Source organism: Notothenia coriiceps, unplaced genomic scaffold (genome assembly GCF_000735185.1).
Source record: "Notothenia coriiceps isolate Sejong01 unplaced genomic scaffold, NC01 NC01_scaffold00037246, whole genome shotgun sequence".
In the NCBI taxonomy this organism is placed as follows: domain Eukaryota; kingdom Metazoa; phylum Chordata; class Actinopteri; order Perciformes; family Nototheniidae; genus Notothenia; species Notothenia coriiceps.
In genome coordinates this window covers 21,141,739-21,164,906 of record NW_011369947.1, presented here as the reverse complement: position 1 = coordinate 21,164,906, position 23,168 = coordinate 21,141,739, and the positions used below count along the sequence as shown (strand labels likewise).

General features: G+C 42.3%; 3 protein-coding genes across 3 annotated transcripts in view; 1 reads left to right on the top strand and 2 right to left on the bottom strand.

Annotated features, from left to right (window-relative positions):
* The window catches only part of hecw2b (HECT, C2 and WW domain containing E3 ubiquitin protein ligase 2b), a 13,061-nt gene extending 8,455 nt beyond the window's left edge, over positions 1-4,606 (bottom strand). The window contains 7 exon segments of the mRNA XM_010795700.1: positions 54-154; positions 646-788; positions 994-1,163; positions 1,233-1,308; positions 1,963-2,057; positions 2,157-2,264; positions 3,467-4,606. Coding sequence (XP_010794002.1) covers positions 54-154; positions 646-788; positions 994-1,163; positions 1,233-1,308; positions 1,963-2,057; positions 2,157-2,264; positions 3,467-3,860 — 1,087 coding nt within the window. The 5' untranslated portion in view covers positions 3,861-4,606.
* On the top strand, positions 3,915-9,037 carry LOC104966513 (general transcription factor 3C polypeptide 3-like). The gene is made up of 8 exons (XM_010795699.1): positions 3,915-3,992; positions 6,284-6,416; positions 6,812-7,037; positions 7,130-7,184; positions 7,416-7,551; positions 7,800-7,924; positions 8,006-8,158; positions 8,348-9,037. The coding sequence occupies exons 1-8, from the start codon at positions 3,915-3,917 to the stop codon at positions 8,468-8,470; spliced, it is 1,029 nt and encodes a 342-aa protein (XP_010794001.1). The 3' UTR covers positions 8,471-9,037.
* A 1,529-nt stretch (positions 9,038-10,566) lies between these two features.
* Positions 10,567-18,515, bottom strand: LOC104966512 (general transcription factor 3C polypeptide 3-like). The gene is made up of 14 exons (XM_010795697.1): positions 18,284-18,515; positions 18,030-18,102; positions 17,444-17,829; positions 17,245-17,368; positions 16,973-17,164; positions 16,508-16,673; positions 16,245-16,392; positions 15,962-16,136; positions 15,674-15,774; positions 15,374-15,545; positions 15,018-15,220; positions 14,738-14,839; positions 14,357-14,489; positions 10,567-10,751 (listed from the first exon to the last, which is right to left on the bottom strand). Exons 1-14 carry the CDS (start codon positions 18,374-18,376, stop codon positions 10,567-10,569), a joined length of 2,253 nt encoding a protein of 750 aa, XP_010793999.1. The 5' UTR covers positions 18,377-18,515.
* Positions 18,516-23,168: the final 4,653 nt, after the last annotated feature.

Genomic DNA, 23,168 nt, shown 5'->3' with positions numbered 1-23,168 from the left:
CACACACACACACACACACACACACACACACACACACACACACACACACACACCTTCATGTCCAATAGAGGTGATGTCCACTCTGAACACGAGCTGCCCGCTCACATGGTCCGTAGGGAGACGCCGACACAGGCTGTAGCTGACTGCCTGATCACTGCACACACACATACATACATACATAGGATTTCAATACTAACGATACATCATCAGAAGTTCCCAGAGACACATAATTCAGGCATACAAGCAATTGTGTGCACCCACTACATATACCTAATATTTCTGAAATATAATATGTATCTAAATGTAAAGAGGGCCTACAAACGGTCCCCCTGTGCACATACTATACATCACAATTCACTAAAGTACATGATGTCCTCAGTCGCTAATCAATATCAGATCAATGTCTGAACAATGAGCTGATTAGGACTCATTGATCGGTATTGACTCAAGTTTGTAGAGTCACTGTGGTTAAGTGTTGAAGGTCACATTACTGCTTTCTGTCTGAGTGCACATTCAAAAAAGCAAGAGGTGCTATGGCTGTGTGTGTGTGTGTGTGTGTGTGTGTGTGTGTGTGTGTGTGTGTGTGTGTGTGTGTGTGTGTGTGTGTGTGTGTGTGTGTGTGTGTGTGTGTGTGTGTGTACTTACTCCAATGCCGGCCCCTCCAGAAGTCTCTGCACAGGGAGGATCAGCTGACCCAGAAAGCGCTTGATGATTGGTCTGCTTTTGGCAAACTTATCCTTCACCTCGATCTCCAACACGTCCGTCATCAGCGCCACAAAGGTGTACTTCTACAGAGATACATTGGATTTAAATGTTATTAATCAGCATTTGTTGGGTTAGTTCCACCTCTGCTTTTGTCCCTTAACTGCTGAAATTGTGGAAGTATTCCCTATTCTGAATATTTGCTACCCTAGGGACACCTCATTGTGCATTCACACTAATTTAAACACTTTCGGATGCCTTGGATTTGTCGGTGTGTGTGTTCGCGCTGACCTCTCCGTGCCACTCAGGGTTGGTGGTGTTGGCGATGATGGAGGAGCGTCTCTCCTGGCCATGGTGGGTGAACTTGGGGAGGCCGCTCCTCTTCCCAGGCTGGATGGACATCTTCAGGTAGGGGTCGGGGTTGAAGAACATGCCCTTCTTCAGACCCACCGCCCGGATGTCTATAGTGGAAACCTCACGTTAATAAGAATGGACTACACACCACAATTGAACAGAATCACTCCTCGCACCTGATAGGGTGAAGCTGACTAGTTTCCGACAGTGCTCAACGCCTGATTGGTCCTCCACTCGGCCTTCACTTCCCACCTGATGAGGAAACCAATAGGAGAGCAGTATGAGTGGATTATTTTTGACTACTTTAAGTGATTTCTTAGGGAGAAAAATACATGAGAGTTTGATGAATAGCTAAAAGAAGGAACATCAGAGAAGGAAAGGAATAACGGAGAGTTCAACATAACGGCTTTAAACTGTACTGACTGAACTGGAGCAAGAGTCACTTCATCTCAGTTTCTTCTGCCTCCCTGCATTCTCTATTTTTGTTTCTATGTTTGCTAAGAGGAGCCCAAAATGTTATGCAATTCAATCTAGGTGTTAAGGGGCTGCAATGAAGGGGATTTTCTTCGTAGAGCACATGTCCTGAACTGAACCCTATTATTAGCCTTCATTTTAAAACATTTGTATATACCGGTAGTAGGCAGTGGAAAATGCTTAATGCCTCACCTCATACGCACAGGCCTTATGTGTATGGAGCAAGAGTCTCCAGTAATACCATTAGCTCTTTAAGGCTGTTCTTGTTCTGAAATATTCTCACTGATCATCTGGAATCCGATTAGGCAGCAGGATTGAGCATGTGAGAGAAATTCCAATACACAGAAAAACTGGGAGAAAAGTTGTAAAGGAAGTAACATGAGAAAGAAAGGAGTAGAGAGAGAAAATAGGAGGAAAGATTGGGTAACGTACCGGTACTCCAGGGTTCTTGACAGTGATGCAAGGTGTTGTTGCTCTTAACGCTCCACTTACACCATGATAGTACTTAAAGCAGATCTTAGTCTCCGCTGTGGGGAGAACACATCAAAAAGATTACACCATCAGGATATCACGGGGATTTTTCTCTCAGACCGTTAATTGTAACTTAGGAAAACAACACCACTCACGCTCCGTGAAGTTGGGTTCCGTCTCCAGTCTCCACACTATCTGTCCTCTCTGGGTCCCATTCACTCCACGATTTTTTGAGTCCCAAACATTGGCCACGCACGTCTCGTCTGTGTAAACACAAACACATTTACATTCAGACATTTGGCAAGGTCGCAAAAAGCAACGCTCGACTTAAATGTGGAGGAGTGGTGGTTGCTTTAATGTCACGAGGCAGACGTAAAAAGGAAATACTCAGTCAAAGTAAAAAAATTGGACTCAAATACAGTAAATGTACTACTACTATGCTCCACCTCAGGCCACCACTCCATTTATGCTGTCACTGAATGTCTTTCCTGTATTTCTTTCATGTTTCTGTGTATTTTAAATGAGGTAAGGAAGCGTGTTGTTGTTAGTTATTCCAGAGGGAGACTCTGCCCTCGGGTCATAAAGCACATCCCTGTCTACTCTGAGCCTGTTCAGCCATCAAACATTTATGTGTGCGTCCCGTGACAAATGGCCGGTGTCCTAAAGGATCAATGCTGATGTCTGTCAGCCTCACATACCCTCACACCAGGTCACCGTCAATCAATCCTCAGCTTTTGTATGTGACAGTTGATAAGCTTTACACGCACGCACGCACACACACACACACACACACACACACACACACACACACACACACACACACACACACACACACACACACACACACACACACACACACACACACACACACACACACACACACACACACACACACACACACACACACACACACACACACACACACACACACACAGGTTAGATGGCCGACAGCCAGGCTGGAAACAGAGCTCATCCCTGGGGAGAAACACCCCCAGAAATCCTCCTGCTTGCGTCAATACCATCTGCAGAGAGATAGATCACCTTTCACCGGCTCTCTCTGCCTCCAGTAAAGGATTTTCCACTCTCTCTTTCACACACACACTTGGTCACCTGTGGCTTGAGATGATATAAGGCTTTGTGTGTGTTATTAACAGCTCTTTCACACCTGAGCCTGAGAACTGCTGGGCATCACAGACCAACCGTTAGCAGAGAACGGCTTTTAGCTCACAATAATCTACAAGCTACATTATCAGATTAAGACAATAGTAGCCAGTGGGAAAACATATATGGATCAATGCTATAAGGAAGAGTAATACAAAACACTTGGATGTCTAATTGGCTGTATAACCTGTGCAATATTCAACTGTGCAATACTAACTTGATTATTACACTTGCATGTACATATTGTGAGTAATATTTTTTTTATAATAACTACTAGGTGGGGAGGTGTGTTTGAGTTTCTCACCGATGTGGTACAAGCCGATCCAGTCGGTGGCGTCCACTTCCTCCTTGATGTCCCAGGAGATCACCAGGTGTGTGTGGCCTAGAGTCAGCTGGTACGTTGACGCCGTGAGTGATGAGCGGCTGTCTGATGTCACCAGGTCTGTGTCGCTATTGGCCCGCTGGAGCCCCACCGTTGGCGTTTCTGATTGGCTCCCTGGGGAAATATCGGAGGGGGAGGAGGACGAAGATTCTTCAACTGCACCCGTCGAAGACAGACCCTGGAGGTTGTCCGGACCAATGGTGTACGGTCGGGTGTGCGGGGTGCGCCGACGCACCGCCAGCAGGTGCTCCCGGGCGGTGCTGTTGCCAGGCGATGAAGGCGGGGGAGAGGAGGAGGCAGTGGCAGCCATCGCCATGGTTCCCTCAGAAGAGCGGCCGGAGAAGGGAGGAGAGGATTGGTGGCGGTGGTGATGGTGGTGGGGCTGGGGGTGAGGATGGCGGTGGTGATGATGATGATGGTGGTGGCGGGGGGAGGAAGGGGCAGAGGAGTGAGAGGGTGAGGGGGAGGATGATCGGGGGCAGGGGCGGAGGACAGCGGTTGCTAGAGAGGGCCGAATGGTGGAGGTCAGGTGGGTGAGCCAATAAGAGAAAACAGGAAGTCAGGGAGGACGAGAGACAGGAAGTAGACACTTTAGCTTAAAAGGGCATCACTAGTCCAAACGGAAGACGCTGGAGAGATGAAGAGAAGAAGAGCTGAAAAAAGATGGAGGGGTAGAGGTACCGAATGGCGATCACAAGAGAAGTATGCTGTCAAAAGCAACTTAAAAAAGAGGGTTCTGAATTCCTTGATGCACATTTCATTGGCCCTGCTGGGATTCCATTGGGCAGAGGGCTTCAGAGTTCATCATTCAAGGTCTCATGAAGCAATATGAACCATAGTTTGTCTTCTGTCTTTGATCAGTCATGAATATTACGTTTCCACCTTGAAGTCCTAACACCCTAAGAAACCTGTCCAAAGTCCTGCTCTAGGACAATATAGTTCTTTGTGAATAATCCAGCTACCCATGATGAAGGACAGTGGTAGAAGTGAGAAAATATGGATGTATTGCGATCCAAGGAATCCTTCTGCTTGTCTGTCCACAGGGAGGAGAGGGGAAGGTGAAGACCTATAGGATAAAGAGAGGAAGAAAGAGTTAGAAAGCTGGAAGAGGAGGACAAAGGGGACAGCAGCTACAACACAGATTAATAGGTATATTGCACTTCCTGGTTCATATAAATCCATATCTGCTCAACCCTTTAAAATATAACCCACACACACTTTGGTTTCCATAATGAGGGTGTTTACGTCCAAATCAGTCGTGTCACCCTATGCTTTCCTCCTTTGTATTTTTTGCCATAAAACTGGATGAATGGATGTGCACCATCCCCCGAAGCTTCTAAATTAAGCAACATGCTGCTGATAGAGATGATGTATGGGAGGTAGAACTCAATTAACCATCGAAGAGAAGACACAGGGTATATTATGGAATATCTGAAATGCCTAAATGTTGGCCACTTGGGGGCAGAGCAACATGACATAAACACTGATACGGCCCTGCCACACTGCGGCGTGCGTTCTGCCCATTCACTTCGAATGGGGTGACGTCACGCTTTGCCGAACTGCATTGTGGTTCCGTCGCTTCGCTTTGCTCGCGTTGCGTTTACGCATACGGCCCGTCCACACTACAGCTTCGACAGGTTCAAAGACGGTTTCCAACGCGTCTGCCCATTCACTTTGAATGGGGTGACGTCACGTTGCCTCGCTTTTCGCCGAACTGAATTGTGGGTAGCATAGCGGTCCGTCTCCGCCGTCTCCGGCTGCAGAAGTTGTCCGCCGTCTCCGCAACTTCTGAAGCCGGAGACGCCGGAGTAGCCAGCGTCAGCCAATCAAATCCCGTTTATGCAAATCTGACAATTCAAGCGCCAGCCAATCAAACTGCGTGCAAGCTGGGAGAGCCAGACCGCAGTTCATTTCCTCATATTCCAAACGAGAAATTACGGTAGCAAATCACCCGGTTCTTTACGACCAGAACTATTTACTGGGATACAAACCGGAGGAACCAGGCATGGAGGGAGGTGGCAGAGACAGTGGGTGAAACTGGTAGGTTTTCGCCTGTTTGGGGAGTTTATATATATGTTTTTTGCTTTGTATGCCGGGGGCGGGACATTCATGTGATTGGTTGTTGGTCGCGGTGCTCGAATAAAATCCCCAAGCTTCAGACAAGCCCAGCTCCAAGCTTTTTTTGAAGCTGTAGTGTTTTTGAAGCGGGCATCGCGAGCGAAGCGACAACAATGCAGTTCGGCAAAGCGTGACGTCAACCCATTCAAGGTGAATGGGCAGAAGCGTTGAAGCTTCAACGCACGCCGCCGTGTGGACGGGCGGTTAATGTTCAACTTTTGAAGCTTCAACGGAAGCGTCAGCCAATCAAATCATATGCAAGTACAAGCTCTTGCCAATCAAACCACGTGCTTGTGTGTCCGGGGCGGGAGATTCATATGNTAGCTTCTCTCGCGGTGCTCGCTGCAAAAGTAGAGTAATGTTCTACATTTGACGCCTCGACGGAGGCGTCAGCCAATCGAATCATATGCCAGTACAAGCTCTAGCCAATCAAACCGCGTGCTTGTGTGTCTGGGGCGGGAGATTCATGTGATTGGTTGTTGGTCGAGTTTCAGCCCCCCCCGCCGGCAAGCAACAACGCACGCCGCCGTGTGTAGGAGCCGTAACCGCTATTTATATGACGCATAGAAGCTTCAGACATTCATTCTGTCATTAAAGGATGATTCCATGTTTCTGTGTTAGGTGTCCATGCAGCGAGCTAAGGTGTGTGTGCGTTCTGTCACCTTGTCGGGGGAGAGTCACCTGAGACTGGTGAAGTCTAAAGACATGGTGCCAGAGATTGATGATCATGAGGCTGCATATCTGGACAACACAGGTAATTGTCCGGCAATGGCTCAGTCAGTAGGGGCTTGGACTGGGAGCTGTAGGGTCCCCGACCAGACCTGCTACTTGGAGAGGTCCCAGTTCACCTCCTGCCCTGCCGTGGTGCCCTTGAGCAAGGCACCGGACACCCCCCTCCCCCGGGCGCTGTACAATAGCTGTCCACTGCTCCTAGTACTAGACTCCTGGTACTAGGATGGGTTAAAAGCAGAGAACACATGTCCCTGTGTGCTGTGAGACCATTAAAGAGGGTTTCATCCCTCCCAATTCTATTCTATCTATGATAAGTAGAAAATGAAATAAAGCCAATATAAAGTGTTATCTATTTATCCACTCTTGTTATGAGTCATTACATTTCATTTCATACTGCTGGCCTCCTCTCGCCCCCAGGTAAGACCAACGTCCTGTCCAGAGAGGACTGGTGGCAGCTGCTGGTGAGCTGCGTGCAGACGATGAGCGAGGTGAAGCGCTACGAGGAGTCTGAGCTGCTGGTGGAGTCTGCCATGGAGTTCTACTCCTTCTACGACAACAAGCCGCGGAGGAAGGAGCTGGAGTTCTTCGGCCTGTCCGCCACCATCCTCGACCACAACTACTACAAAGCATACAACTACATCAGGTAGAGTCAAGTGTACAGCTCCATCAGGCAGATGTTCACATGGAGGGTTCATTGTTCAAATTGTCTTGTGTCTGTTTCCTTCTTCTCACCAGATTGATGTTGATGGAAAATCGGGATCAGCCTCAGCTTTGGAATATTTTCAACCAGGTCTGCATATACTTCAATACTGTAGACATGCCTGGGGGGGAAGTGTGGGTATTTTAAGTTAGTTACCCAAAGACACTTTGGCAAATTGACTGTTTGTGTTGGGATGGAACCACTGACCCTCTGAGTAGTAAATGCTCATTTAAATAGCAAACAATCTTCTACCTATTCCTGTTCATGTGGCTGTTTTTGTGAAATAAAACAAATGTCTAATATGTTTTTTCTCCCCATCAGCTGACTATCACCTCCCAACACCAGCGTCACCATCGCTTCTGTCTGCGCCTCCTGCTGAAGCATCCTGACAACCACGCCCTGTGTTTCCTGTGCGGTCACAACGCCATGGTCTCCGGAAGCTTCAAACATGCCCTAGGTACCATTTTATATTTAATTGATTTGTATTATATTCTACTTAAGTTCAAAATGGTTTGTTACAGCATCCTTCTCCTGATGTCCAGGTTTGTTCATTGTTGCCCATAGATTTGAATTGCTACTATAATTTAAATTAGCTTTCAGGTCTTCCACAAATCGTCCCGCTAGCCCTGTTTGTTTCTGGAGTGAGATTAGGCAGTATTTGTTTGTTTTCCATTGGTGTGATTCTCTAACACATTTTGTTTTTAGGCCAGTATGTCCAGGCCTTCCAGACTCACCCCGACACCCCCCTCCACAGCCTGTGTGTGGGCCTCACCTTCTTCCACATGGCCTCTCAGAAATATGTGGCCAAACGCCATGCGCTGGTGCTACAGGTACAGAGTCTGAATCATACTCCTTCTTTAACAGTTCCTGTACAGTGACATACTCTCCTATTAAAATGTGTGTGTTTTCAGGGTTTCTCCTTCCTGTGGCGGTATGTGGAGCTGCGGGGAGTGTGTCAGGAGAGCATGTACAACCTGGGCAGAGCGCTGCATCAGATGGGCCTCACATATCTGGCTATACATTATTATCAAAAGGCACTGGAGCTGCCTGCTCAGAAACTCGAGGTGTGTATCCATACATCACATAACTATTTATCACATAACTGCATACTATTGAGTTCTCAGTCTGCTGTAACATTGTGACTACATTTCAAAACGTCCTCTTTTTTGCTAGTTTTTGTGCACAATTCTCCAGTAGACCTCAATAACGCAACATCTTTTGCTCTTTTTGTCTCTTTTTGACCCTCCATGCAGGGTATCCCTGACGATCAGGTGGATCTGAGCAGAGAGATCGCCTTCAACCTGTCTCTCATCTACCAGGCCAGCGGGAACATGAACATGGCCCAGCAGATCATCAAAACACACTGCGTTGTCTGAAAAAAGAATAAAGATATTTATCTATCCCAGGTGGAAATTGGGTTTTCTGAAGAAATGAAAATATTTATTTACACATAAGAAAAAAGTAAATAAAAAAATGTCCAAATTGTACAAAAAGGTAAATCATACCTTTTATACAGATACACAAAATAATAAAAGTTTAAATGTATTCAGAGATTACATTTTTAATTAGAAATGTATTTATTTCTGTATTGATTCATTTATAAGCAAGGCATCTTTGTCACAAACCAGCTGTACATATGTATATAAATGCTGTCATTTCAGTTATGTTGTACATAAGGCTGTGAGATTTAAGAGTTTTTCATAGTATTGATATTTTTCTAGTTTTGGTAGCACTACTGCTAAATTAATTTAGAAAATGTCATAATTGTTCCAGTCCCATTTTAGCAAATGTCCGATTTTCTTATGAAGGATTTGATTTACGTTTGCATTATTTATAAATGTATATACAGTCCTAAAGCTTCAGTAAGAGTATAATAAAACTGCTATAACCCATCATGTAAAGAAAGTCATATTTGTTTTATAAAGAATTTCACTCCAACCAAAGACGTTTTTTTTCTTTGTATTGGCACAATGCTTCTGTGTTTTTTTTGTTGTTTTTAAATGTTTTTGTTTTCAGTGATGTGACAAAGAGTGATGGACATCCTTTTTCTTTTGTGAATGCAGGGATTAAGACTGTTGGATTATTTGCCAAATCCCTCCCTTTCCTCTCCCAAACATCTGCTACCATGATATTTTCCTCCCGGGTCACGGCACTGCATCTAGGCCAGGCCAGAGGCGGGACAGCCTACTTATGGAGGGGAGGGGCTTTCCCCAGCCACTGAATAATGTGAGCAGTACTATTGTTCAAAACGCAGTATAGATACTACTAAACGTTTTCCTTCTCAATCATAACTAGCATAAAGTACCTGTTATTATGGTAATAATCCTGTAATATCTGTCTGGATTGAGATCATATGTTAAATCAGTGGTGAAACATGTAAAGTAGCAAAACTAAACTTTGAAAATATTCAGTTACAAGTGAAGGTCCTGCATTGAAAATCGTATGGGAAGTAAATTGTAAGTATTGAAAATCGTAAGTATTGGCATCAAAAAAGAATGAACTACTTGTTAAATAATATTGATATATAATATTGGTATCCAAAATGTATTTGATTCGAAGTTTTAAGTAGCATAAAATGAAAATACTCAGTAAAAGTTCAAGTATCACATTCTAGTACAAGATATTTAATATAAAAGTATTAATATTTATGATTTTGCTTCCGTATTTTCACCGTCTGTTGTACTCAATATTATCTTAGTAATCATTAATAATATATACCTACCTTCTTTTGAAGTTAATAAATAGTGGGTTCATGATATCTACATAGTTATATAGTCATTCTGGGTGTCATGTTTAGATGGTTGGTGCTGAGAAAAGTAGAAAGTGGTTCATGGCCTTCTTAAAGGTGACATTATAATTTTTTGGTATTTTACATAATGTGTCTGAGCAATGTGTCAGAAAAAACAAGCCTTTTTTAAATAGCTATTCATCTATGTGTATGAGAATAATAATGTTGTTTTTTAATAACAGCATACATATTGTAATGGTTTCAAAATGACTTAAATACACCTGAGAATAGGATATTATGGGAGCTTTAATGGGGCACCTTGTTTATTGTGGTCCCTGTGTCTGGCGACCCCTTTAACCCGCGACCTATATCTTGGGAACCTACAAATGGGTGGTGGTGGTGGGAGGTGTTAAAGCAGTTATTTTGATGCTGAGCTGGAACGGTATGCGCTGCTAAAACAAAGTTCCTTACCAGCAGGTATAACGGTTCCATATTGTGACAACCAGAAGGCGGCTGGTTGTGTTTTCCCCGGCATGGCAGGGCGTCAGCTGCCCGGGAGCAGAGTGCGTGAAGCGGCGGAAACGGAGAGGCGGATGTGGAGAGGTCCAGCCGAATAAATAAGAGATGAACTCGTCCTTCTATGCAGCCTGGCATCATGACGGAGATTTTTTAGAGAATGAGATCGGAACTATGATTTAAAAACGGGAATTACATTATTTTGTTTGGCTTGTTTGACCAGACTGGCTACCGAGGGGCAGCGTTTCTTCGCCCGGCCTCTGGAGCTCTGGATCCCGCTTGGAAGCCGATGAAGGGTCGGTGGTGCCCGGGCCGTATGGAGGTCCTTCGCTCATAATCATTCTGCAGGGCTTGCATGCAGGTGTGGTCGTAGTCGACGCTTAACTCGGTGTAAATAAGGCAAGTGACGCGTCCTCAGATGTATGTTATAATAATAGACAGTTATGTGGTTGATTTTACACCGGGGGGTTGACTCATATGTTGCCTTTAACGACCCTCTTTCTGAACGCAAATACATTTGATCATATCTCTTTTCACCCACAAATGTGTTTACTGCTGTGTATATGGCTGATTTTTAACTGATGAAGTCATACTTTAATGTGGTATGTTGAGCGCATGAGCAACATTTAAAGGCCTGATAAAAACAACAACAAAGACAAAATTAATCTTCAGCATCATCGTAGGTTCTAAATAAAAAGGAGCTTTATGCAAAAACAAGTCAACAGTGCTTACATAGCCTACACACTGTTAAATAATGTGGGTAAATCAGATCAGAGCAGTAATCACAATTTAGATCAACCTCAGAAAAACAGCTCATCTCCTATTATCTCACTTTATAGCCCCATATGTCTGGAAGTGTAATCTGTACATACTAGTAGTGTAGTCTGGGGTTAAATATTTCAGGGAAATGATTGACAGGTCGTTATTGTGCTGAGATCAATGAGGATGTGGCTTCCTTTAGCAGATTCATGCTGAAGGAATAGCCTTAATTGACACATTTACAGTAAGTCCAGTGGCTTGGCGTAATGTAAGTAAGTGCACACTCAAGTACTGTAGTTATAAACTTCGTTTGAGTTTTTCCATTTTATTCTACTTTATACTTCTACCCCAGAACATTTATAAGCTAATATTATATTTTGTTACTCCCCTACATTAATTTGATTCACTTTAGTTACACTAGAGGTTTAAACTATAAGCCAATACAAAATAAACTAATACATGAACTATGATATATTATTAAATGTTAAGGTGTCCAGCAGCAGTATATTTTTTTCAGTTAGCTCCACATTTATGATCACATTAATACATCATTAGTCATAATCCAGTAATTGCATTTATATGGACTATAATGTGCAAAAAGTGTACTTTTGGTACAATAAGTACATTTTAATGGTAATAATTCTCAAGTAGAAAGTCGAGTACTGCTCAAAACACTTTAGGAGAAGTTGAAGCAGCATTTACATACTCCACCATCCCTCTGCTGCAGCTTGGCGTTGCATTCAAGTACAAGGGAGACTCTCAAGTGCATGAGACTATTTTAGACTACTACGCCTATTGACCAGTTATGTGATACTTCAATTATTGATGCATCGTGCCCCATGCTTTTTTGTATTAAACCAACTGAAAAGAACTTTCCTAATCTGCTCTTGGATAAAACTGCTGCCATATTGCGCTAATTAACAAATCCACATATGCTTCTTTATTGTTAGGCACATGATTTAAAAACAACCACAGCATTTCAAAGTACATCATTTCCCATCCCAGATAAAGACCCTGTAGATCTTTCTGCTTTCCTCCAGATTTTGATGTCATGTTCTATCCACAGGAAATGACTGGAGCAATAGAGGCCGAGATGCCATGACGTATGGCTGAAGCCACAAAAACACAACCATAATGCGACCAAGTCGTCTTTTTTCAATTAAAATCCAATTGTTTTAAACCCTTACTACTATTTTTTTGGGGGGGGAGTGTCTTAGTTGGTGGAGCACTGTCATGTCTTGTCAAAATGTATTTGGCACTTTCCGCACAAGTTAGAAGTGAAAGAATCTCATGAAACAAACCCACACACAAGCACTGGCACAGAGGAATGTGATGGTTGTGTTTGGGGACAGGAAGCTGTCGCCTCAGACGGGACCACCTCATTGTTCTCCAATCACGCTACAGCTATTTCAGGACTGTGTGTGTGTGTGCATTTGTACAAACCTCATCCAGATCTAAATTTAACTTAATAGACCTTTAATTTGTCTCCCATATTAAGCAACACCCAACCAGAAATCCTGTACGCTGGCAGTTAAAGGGGCGGTTTGTATTCATTTTCTCCCTGCAGATAGAGAAGTGGAGCACAACAACATTACACAACATTCTTTGGGGAAATAGGACACCTTTTTGGCATGTCTTTAGGGACAGCCTCAGCTGTAGCGCCACTACAGATTTAATTAGGCTGATTTTCTTTACATTTCGAGCTTTCCTAATGCTGCTTTTAAGCTTGCATAATTCAGTAATGTAGCACTTTCTGTACGCATAACCCAAGCCCCGCCTCACAAAGAAGAATATCAGCAGTATTTAGGTTTTAGTGCAGAGTTAGAGGGTGAAATGCTCCTCCTGTCCAGCTTACAAACATTCGGGTTTTATAGGAAACACTTGTGCATGCTATTCATCATTTATTTGCCTTAGCCTAGTTTGAGTAGTAGGAATGTTTGTGCCTGCCTGTGTTTTTACCACTGGTCGGTGTATTGATGTCAGTGCCTGGATCTTTTTTTTCACTGGCTTGTGTATATTTAGGCACATTCTCACCATGTATAAATAACCTGCAGACTTGGAGCTACTGCTGAGGGAACAATTTGACTAAATCAACCTCACACAGTACAGTGGAACACTTCAGGTGGCCCACATGGACAAATAGCAAAACAAAAGATAATTTGTGGGTAGTAGAAAACATATTTCATTTTGGAGCTCAATTATTTAATTGTATTTAAATCTTTTGGCCATGGATACAAACAAATTGGTTGGATTTTTTTATTTTATTTACTAACAAGTTCAAATATTTGTCAAGATTATGAGAAAAATAATAATGTGCTGTCCTGTTATATGAGCTGATATATTTTTTAGCATCGCCAGGGATATTCTGTAAAACATTACATTGAACATTCCAATTATCGGGGACTGAAAGAAAGAGCTTTTGCATCCTTTTCTGAACTTCAACAAGCTGCGTGTCAGATTAATGTAATATGAAAATAATTGCCCTTCTAATTTTTCCACATATGTGACAGGTGTGTAAATAGCTAACTGCTTGCTAACCAGCCATATACCATATACCAGCGCCTGTCCACACGGCGGCGTGCGCTGAAGCTTGCCGGTGGTCATGTCTGAAACTCGACCAACAACCAATCATATGAATCTCCCGCCCCGGACACACAAGCACGTGGTTTGATTGGCAAGAGCTTGTACTGGCATATGNAAATTAAATAAATAATATTTCACATCAAACAACAACAAAGTTTTAACAAATGGTATTAAATAATCTAATGACAGAACTGTAAACAGAATAGCTGAAACTAAGTTTCAGCTATTCTGTTTACAGTTCTGTCATTAGATTATTTAATACCATTTGTTAAAACTTTGTTGTTGTTTGATGTGAAATATTATTTATTTAATTTAAATAAAAAGCTATGCTAATTTTGTTCAAAATGTGTTTAGTTAATTTATTAATAATATATTTATTTTTGAATCAAGTATTCATCTTTATTGTCTTCATTGTTAGTTTCCACATGCCTAAAACAACCTCAAGCTAAATCTAAAAGTTGATGGCTAAATAAGAGCATTTGAGAAATTGTGCAAGGCAGTAATAGTCCGAATAATCCATTATCATTTCATAATCGATTATCAAATTAGTTGTTTGTTGCAGCCGTACCAAGTAGCAGTCCACACTCCATATTTAGGTCAGGTCGGAGACTTGAACCGGCGACCCTACAGCTCCCAGTTCAAGCAACTACTGTCTGAGCCACTGCCGGACAATTACCTGTGTTGTCCAGATATGCAGCCTCATGATCATCAATCTCTGGCACCATGTCTTTAGACTTCACCAGTCTCAGGTGACTCTCCCCCGACAAGGTGACAGAACGCACACACACCTTAGCTCGCTGCATGGACACCTAACACAGAAACATGGAATCATCCTTTAATGACAGAATGAATGCCTGAAGCTTCTATGCGTCATATAAATAGCGGTTACTAACAAGTGACTAAATGAGACTACACTACACAACATTAGCCGCCTTTAGCTTAGCGGTGGTGACGTGAAGATGTGTAGTTCCTTAATAGCCTAGTGTTAGCTTTTTGTTTCTGTTGATTGCTTTTACGCTTTAACTATTATAAACAGTGTTGTGTGAGTGAGTGTTACCTTCAGCAGCATGGAGATCATAGTGATCATAGCATCCAGGTAGTCCTGTGTGAGTCCCTGGGTCTTCAGCAGGGTGGAGCGATGGAGAAGCAGCTTCAATTCCTACAACCACGGCACATATAGTGATGAGAGTATACACACATACAACACACTGACAACTCAAAAATCCTGGCACTCTTTCAAATCCATAAAGTAGGGCAATGGGGGTACTTTGGATAACTTTGAGTTTTTTTGTAATAATGTATTGCCCATGAATTTAGTGATGGATCCCTGCTCATACCTTCTGTGCGGCTGAAGAGTCCTGTGCCAGAGTGTCGCTGTCGTACATGGACTCCAGAGCTTTGAGGGCGCAGTCGGGTCGGCCCAGCTGCTGCTGCAGGGTGGCCAGGGAGAGCCGCGCCTCCAGGTGCTGGGGGGCCATATCCACCACTTTAGTGTAGCTCTGTGCCGCCACCTCCATGTGGCCCAGCGCCTTCAGACACTCTGCAAAAGTGTCCAAATAGGTGATTATGATAACTACTATAATTAATAGCTAATTATATTTTATTTTTATTTCTGCCATATATGCCCCCTCCTGCATGACAGTCTACAGATTGTGTTTTGTTCACTTTGACTTTCACTTCCTGTCGGCCCCACCTGCGTGTCGGAGCCAGACGACGGCCAGGTTGTACTTCTCGGAGATGACGAGGGCGGACAGCAGAGGCAGAGCAGCCATGTACTCGCCCTCCTCCAGGTAGGCTTCAGCTACATCCAGGTACAAGTCCCCGATCTCCTCCTGACTCTGCTCCATCAGCGACGACACCAGGCCCTGAGGGGGGGGTTCGTACAGAGATAGATGGTTTTTTTGTTTGTTTATTGAACATATCAGAAACAAAACGTTTACGGCAAGTCTCCAAAAAAGTTTAAACTCAATGGTAAAAGTAAAGTTGTGTTTGCCTCCAGGGGTGTGATGACACGCAGGTGAATGAGGCAAACCATTAGCTTGGTCCTCAGGTCCACTGGGACACTGTCTGGCACTTGGACATCCCGAATTTCACCTGGGGAACAACACATCATTCTCAATAAGCGTAACAATGCACTTTGAATACAGTTAGTTTGTGATGGATTTTGTGTTAAAGAATCGTCTATCTTAATCCATTGTGGTTATATAAAGTACCCTTTGATAGTGATGACTAGTGTCTGCTCATCTCTGATAATTGCATAATAAGAAAAATAGTTACTCACCGTTCTCTTCTGCAGCTATTTCCTCTACAGTCTTCACAGTTGTTGAACATTCTTCATTCGTGTTTGCTTCTTCCTCAGTCGTCTTCTCCGCCTCCTTCTCTTCTTCCCTTGGTTCGACAACATCTGGGTTGGATTCATCCCTGACCAAAACTATAGCTGCAAACTGGACCAGCACCTAGAAGAGCACACAGAGGACTCCATTTGCTTCACTAAGAAAAAACACACCTTTTATTCCTTTGAATGACGAGCAAACTGTTTATTCACTGAACACACACACACACACCCGCAGGGCCTTGTTGTACTGCCGGTTGGAGATGAAGAGCTCGGCGGCCATGTTGATGAAGTCATCGCTGACCAGGTCGGGGTGTCGCGCAAGAGCTTCCTCAATTACCCCCAGAGCTGAGGGCAAGTCATTACTCTCATAGTAGCTCCTAAACAACACACACACACACACAAAGATGTTGCTAAACCTACAACCTTATGACACTTTATTAAGGAAATACTGTGATAGTGGATGTGGTTTGTCTCTCAGTGTGTGTTCTGTACTTGGCCATGTCCTTGGAGAGCTGCATGAAGTGCTCCCCGTCCTCCATGGGCAGCAGGGACAGGATCTTGCGGTATCCGTCCATGCACTGTTTGTGTTCGCCCAGGCGCATGTGCAGGCTGGAGCGCTCCCACACGTAGCGCACGTTGGTGGGGTCATATTTAATAGCTGCAGAGGACAAGAGTGAACGGAGAACATTGATATTGACAGTAGGGCAGTACAATCACTCAATATTGCATTCTTTAATTGTTAAAAAACTTAGGTGAAAGAGTTATAGCTGTGCTAACCCAGAGATAGTGAAGCAAAACACAATGATCCAATAAGTGGTGCGTGTTAGGTGTGGATTGATTCAAAAGACCATGATGAGAACAGCCTATTCAAATGTGTGGCAAAAGTACTCCTAGAGCCCCTTGCTAGACAAAGAATACACCATGGTTCTTCTCATGTTTGAATCTGAAGCCACTGACCCTTCGAGTAGCAGACGATGGCCTGTCGGATGTTGTCCTGCTCCAGAGACATTTCGGCCAGTCTGACCCACTCCTCGCAGTCTGAGGGGTTGAGATGGGCCGTGATCAGACCGAACTGCAGCGCCTTCTCCATGTCCTCCTCATCCTCGTAGATCATGGCCAAGGTGGAGAAGGGCTCATAGGCCAGAGGAGCTGCAAGAGAGAGAGATTCAGGATTGGAGAAATATAAAAAAGAATAGCTAAAAGAAAACAACATACAAGTGGTCTCATACCCTGTCGTATGATCTCCATGCACATCAGGATGGCGTCCTCTTTCTCTCCTCGGGCGTAGCGGATGTTGGCCTCTCCCATCAGGCCTCTCAGAGCTCTGGGCAGCTTGCTGCGATGACGCCGCTCCTACACACACACATTAAGTTGAACACTTGCACACATTCAAAGTTTGGAAACACACCTTCCAACTCTCGTCCTCACCTTCATCATCTTCTTGTTTTCTCGGTTCAGCTCCATCTCTAGGGCAAACACATCCCCCACTGCCACGTCTTCGTCCTCATCCATCGCTCTCTTCTTCTTCTTCTTCTTCCTGCCTTTTTGTCTTCTTTCTATTGTCACCCCTGGCCCCTTCTCTGCCTCCTTTACCTCTGCCGCCTCCTCTATGTCCATCTCCATCTTCCCCCCCTCATCTTTCTCCACCTTGTAATCCTGATCTTCTTCATCATCCACGTAGCTCAGGCTGTCCTCCTCCTCTTCCTCCTCCTCCTCTTCCTCCTCCTCCTCCGGCTCTTCTGAAGATGCTGGTTCTGGCTTTTCTTCCAGCATGGAGGCGAAGGCCAGCTGGACCCCCGGGCTGACCCCCTCCTCTGTGAAGCGATGTGATCAACAGTAATAAATATAACAGATACAATTTTAGTTGTATTCTTTTGTTGATTATTATTTTTGGAAAATCATTTATGGCGTACTTCATTGTTTGAGTTTGTTAAAGCTTTCAATGTTTTTCAGAAACAATATATAATTGAAACAATAACACTGTAAAGTAAAAACTGTTATGAGACAGTTTTACCTATCTTTCCCGGGATAATGGAGGAGGTGGAAGGCTGAGCCTCCTCCTCGACACCTGCAGGTCCCTCCGACTCCTTAGAGAGGAAAACATATATTTACCTTCACCGTTTGAGCAACGTAACAGTCAAAATAAAAATCAAGCATGGAAGTATTTTCGTAGTAAATTATTATCAATTACATGTAAAGGGGCATACTGAGTTAGCTAGCTTGTTATGCTAACTTAGCTCTACTTTTGAGTGCTGCGGCTCTCCTTACCTTTGCTTTCCGCTCATCTCTCCGCTTGTCGAACTCCTCAAAACTTATCCTCCCCTCCAGGTAGTCTATGAGCTCCGCGCTGAACCCAGACATGTCTGTCTGCTGAAGACCCAGGAGATTCTTCTTTATCAAAATGTGTCCTGTAACATCCTAACTAACTCTCTATACAGCCATACTTGCTACTGACTGAAGTAAACACAAATCGCCCGGATGTTACATAGTCACGTGACCTGCAGAAACTTCCGGTATAGCGTGTCTTAAAGCACCACAGAAGAAGAAAGGTGTTTCTGGCGACCTTCAGCGGTGAAAGTAGGAAAGTACAAAACACTATTTTCTGAGCTTCAATTTAGCCTAATTACTGAAACTACAAATATTTAAATATATGTATTGTTACTTTATAAAAACTAAAACGGGGTTTTGGCATTGAAAAGTGAAGGAGTGGATACATTTGGATGATATTTAAGTGATACAAACTCATACAGAGGCTCATCTGAATTAGCTGAAGTCTAATCGATTAGTCATTGTCTTTCTTGAGTTTGCTTCTGGTTATAATAAATAAATAACATGTTTAATATGCACATAACGTTCCATAAAGTAGGAACTTAATGTGCATAAAGCAAACACAACTGCAGAGCTCTTATACTGTACAGTGAACAGATTTACAAAGGGACACTTTACATGTTCTTGTTTTGTCAAACCAACAGTCCAAAATCTAAAGACACCCAATATAATTATATATATATATACAAATACAAAGAAAAGCTGAATATTCTCACATTTGAGATGCTTAAGCTAGCAAACATTTAAATACAGTTAATTAAACAATGAAAAAAATGTATTGACTAATCAATACATCTAATATTTTTAACAAATGAAAAGTTATATTCTAGGTACATTTTACTAATAACGCTTAGCCTACTGTATGCTTTTATATCATATTGATATAATATCTAATCAATGTAATTTAAGCAGCATATGGTATGTTTAGCGCATGTTTTGGCTTCTGTATTTGTTGTTCTACTGAAGAAAATTACAAATTATTTTACTATATGAAAGTGTAGCCCAAGCGTGAAATTTTGATATGACATGTTTGTTTTGTTATGAACAGGAGGGAGATTTACGTCAAAGCATATCTGCTTTTCCATTTCCCCCGAATCTATAACAGTAAGGCAGCGGCTGCTGTTCATTCAACAGGATCCTGCTGCTGACGTATGCTGCATTCTCCTTTTATCTCCCCTGTAAGAAACAGAGGGAACACAGAGGGATGGAGAGGAAGTGTGATGAAGGACGGTTTTATCAGTTGATGCTCCTCCTACTTATTTCCCAGTGTCCTTCCAATGTGTACCTGCTGCCTTTCCTCATCAACTTTAATTATGTCAGTGTGCTGGATGATGTTCCAACTTCGAGATGAATGCACCTGAAGGTAAGTAAACTTCATTATCCACAAATAATGACTATTTCCTGGGGATTTTGGGTATGAAAGCCTTTTTAGTTTATAATCTCTAAGGGACTGAGTTAAAATAATTGCAGGGTCACACGTATACGTTTGTTTTTTTGTATGTCTGATTTTTCAGGTACGGCCCTTTAATTTCGTCATGCAACAGATTTATATTTTATTTATCTGTATCTCTTGAGATTTACTCGCTAATCCCTTTTACACATATTTGTAAAAACATGCCTTGTCATAGATGCATAATATTTTCAAAATGATGATCGTTCAGCAAAAAATTATTAGGAATGCATTAGAGTCCCCCAACCCACAACAATAATGTGTAGTACTGTAACTTCAGCCCTGTTATATTTTGTGCCTTTTCACTGCAAATGTATCTTTTACAATCCATGTGTTTTAATGAAGCAACAGGGAAGCAGTTTGAATCAATATCAGTGTGTAAACAGTGAACACTTGTTTGGGTGCGCGTGTCGATGTTTTTGTCCCTTATCAGGAACAATTCTTCCCTCTCAGTTGTTCAGCACAAAGGCTGCAGACTGAGCTTCATAACAACCTCTCTCCTCTCATATCTCCTTCTTCTCTTCAAAATAATGTAGTGTGTACTCAGTGTTAAAACTATATACATCTCTCAGTATAGGACAAATTAAGTGGAAGATTTGAACACCTTGTTCACCACCGCCGGCTGAATGGTACAGTTGAAGGCTTCCCATGACTGAGTCTCCGCCTCCTCCCCATAATGAATGCGACCCCCGGCAGTTGCTCGGCAGAGATGCCGTACGGGTTCCTGCCCCGTCTGAAGGGCCTCTACATCGCAACTGAGCTCATCATCGCTGTGCTCGCCATCATCGGAAACTTCCTCGTGTGTCTGGCTGTCAGCTGGAACAAGAGACTTCACACGGTCACCAATTACTTCCTGGTGAGGAAATACAGTCCTGCAGTCTGTTTCATCCCCATCTAAAATGTTGGATCTCAACATTCAAACCTGTGATTTAGGAAAACTGCAAGAAGTCCAGGGCTAAATATCTATATGTATCTAGATAAATAAATAACTGTTTGGATGTGTTCCAGTCAGGCTTTCGTCCAAACCACAGCACTGAGACTGCTCTTGTAAAGGTCTTCAATGACATCCACTTAAACACAGACAGTGGCAGAACTTCAGTGTTAATATTATTAGATCTCAGTGCTGCGTTTGACACTGTTGACCACAACATATTACTAGACCGACTAGAAAACTGGGTGGGACTTTCGGCAACAGTTCTAAATTGGTTTGAATCCTACTTAAAGGACAGGAAAAACTTTGTTTCTATAGGTAAATACACATCTGAGTTGACAAATATGACATGTGGGGTTCCTCAAGGCTCCATCTTGGGGCCTCTTCTCTTTAACGTCTACATGCTACCACTGGCTCAGATAATGAAAAACAATAAAATAAGTTACTATAGCTATGCAGATGACACACACATTTACGTAACTATTTCACCAGGAGACTATTCTCCAATTCAAACACTGAGTAAGTGCATTGAACAAATCAATGACTGGATGTGTCAGAACTTTCTCCAGTTAAACAAAGATAAAACTGAGGTAATGGTTTTTGGAGCCAAGGCAGAACGTATAAAAGTTAGCGCTGAGCTTCAGTCTGCAATGTTCAAAACAACAGATAAAGCCAGAAATCTAGGTGTAGTCATGGACTCTGACCTGAGTTTCAACAGTCACATTAAAACAGTTACTAAATCAGCCAACTATCACCTAAAGAACATATCCAGGATTAAAAGACTAATGTCACAGCGGGATTTGGAAAAACTTGTCCATGCTTTTATCTTCAGTAGACTGGACTACTGTAATGGTGTCTTCACAGATCTCACTAAAAAATCTATTAGAAAGCTGCAGCTGATTCAGAACGCCGCTGCTCGAGTCCTCACTAACACTAAGAAAGTGGATCGCATCACTCCTGTTCTGAAGTCTTTACACTAGCTTCCTGTGTGTCAAAGAATAGATTTCAAAATACTGCTGCTGGTTTATAAAGCACTGAATTGTTTAGGCCCAAAATACATTTCTGACCTCCTGCTAAATTATGAACCATCCAGATCTCTCAGGTCTTCAGGGACAGGTCAGCTTTCTGTCCCCAGAGTCAGAACTAAACATGGTAAAGCAGCATTTATTTATTATGCTCCAAATATCTGGAACAAACTCCAAGAAAACTGCAGGTCCGCTGCAACTCTGACTACTTTTACAATCCGCTAAACTTTTTTTTTGCCATCGCCTGACTTGGTTAATTGACAAGCGAGGCCGTGTGTGTTCATCATAAGTTGGTACTTCGCTGTGCTGACTTTCATATCTTAAACTGCGCCACTGTAGCCTTTTTATTCATGTAATTGTTTATTCATGCACTTTTGTATTCATGTATTTTTTTCTTTTAATGTTTATTTATTATCTTTATTTTAAATGCCCTTGTCTGATGATTTCATTTGTTGTAAAGCACCTTGGAATTGGCCTTGTGTTGAAAGCGTTGAAAGGCTGCTTATGTATAGAATAAACTTGCCTGCCTTGCCTTCATGATATAACACCTTCTTATTGGCTTAAAAAATCCGATTCGAACTTTGTGTTGGACATTTCTGAGAAAAAGGGCCCAATAAATACTTTGATTAAATGCTTGAAAATGAATGCCTTAAAAACAATATTATTCTTTATGGGGCACTTTATGAACACACTAAAAAATAGGAAATGGGAAAATATTTTTAGCTCAACTGTTTTTTACATTATATTGTGTATTTTATGTAATATGTAGTTATTTTATAATAAGCTATATGTTGTGTATATATATATCCAGTAGTATATATATATATTTGGCTGACATGTTCTCTAATTATTTATTAACTTATCAAGATGAACACTATCTTCTGACTAGCCACCTTCGTTGCCTGTTCGTCCGAACGTTAAATCTTTTTTTTTTTTTTTTTTTTAATTGCTCACGGTTTTATAAGATTTTTATGTTTTTTTTTTTAAGTTGTATTTAGGCTAAAATATTTAATAAAGTTAATATACGTTTGAAATATATAAAAAATATGCAAAATTAAAGTTATAAATAGTATGAACAATAATAGTTAGTATCTTACATGTTTATGGTTTTAGCTGTTGAAATAAGTTGATGATCTTTCAAATCCAAAACTCTCTGTGATGTACAGGCATACCCGAAATGTATGAAATCTCTATGCTTAATTGTTCACACCTACTTGTGTTAATTGAGCTTTCAATAAATTGGTTTTTTGAAAGGAAGTATTTATGTTAAGTTTCTTGTCCTGCTACAATATAATTGTAGAAGACTTTTCTTGCAATATGCTATCTGCGATCAAGCCATATTTGTTTTTTATAACAACTTAAAATTCATGGTACTTCACAAAATACTTGTGGTGTATATTGTCCTCTGTTACATGGATT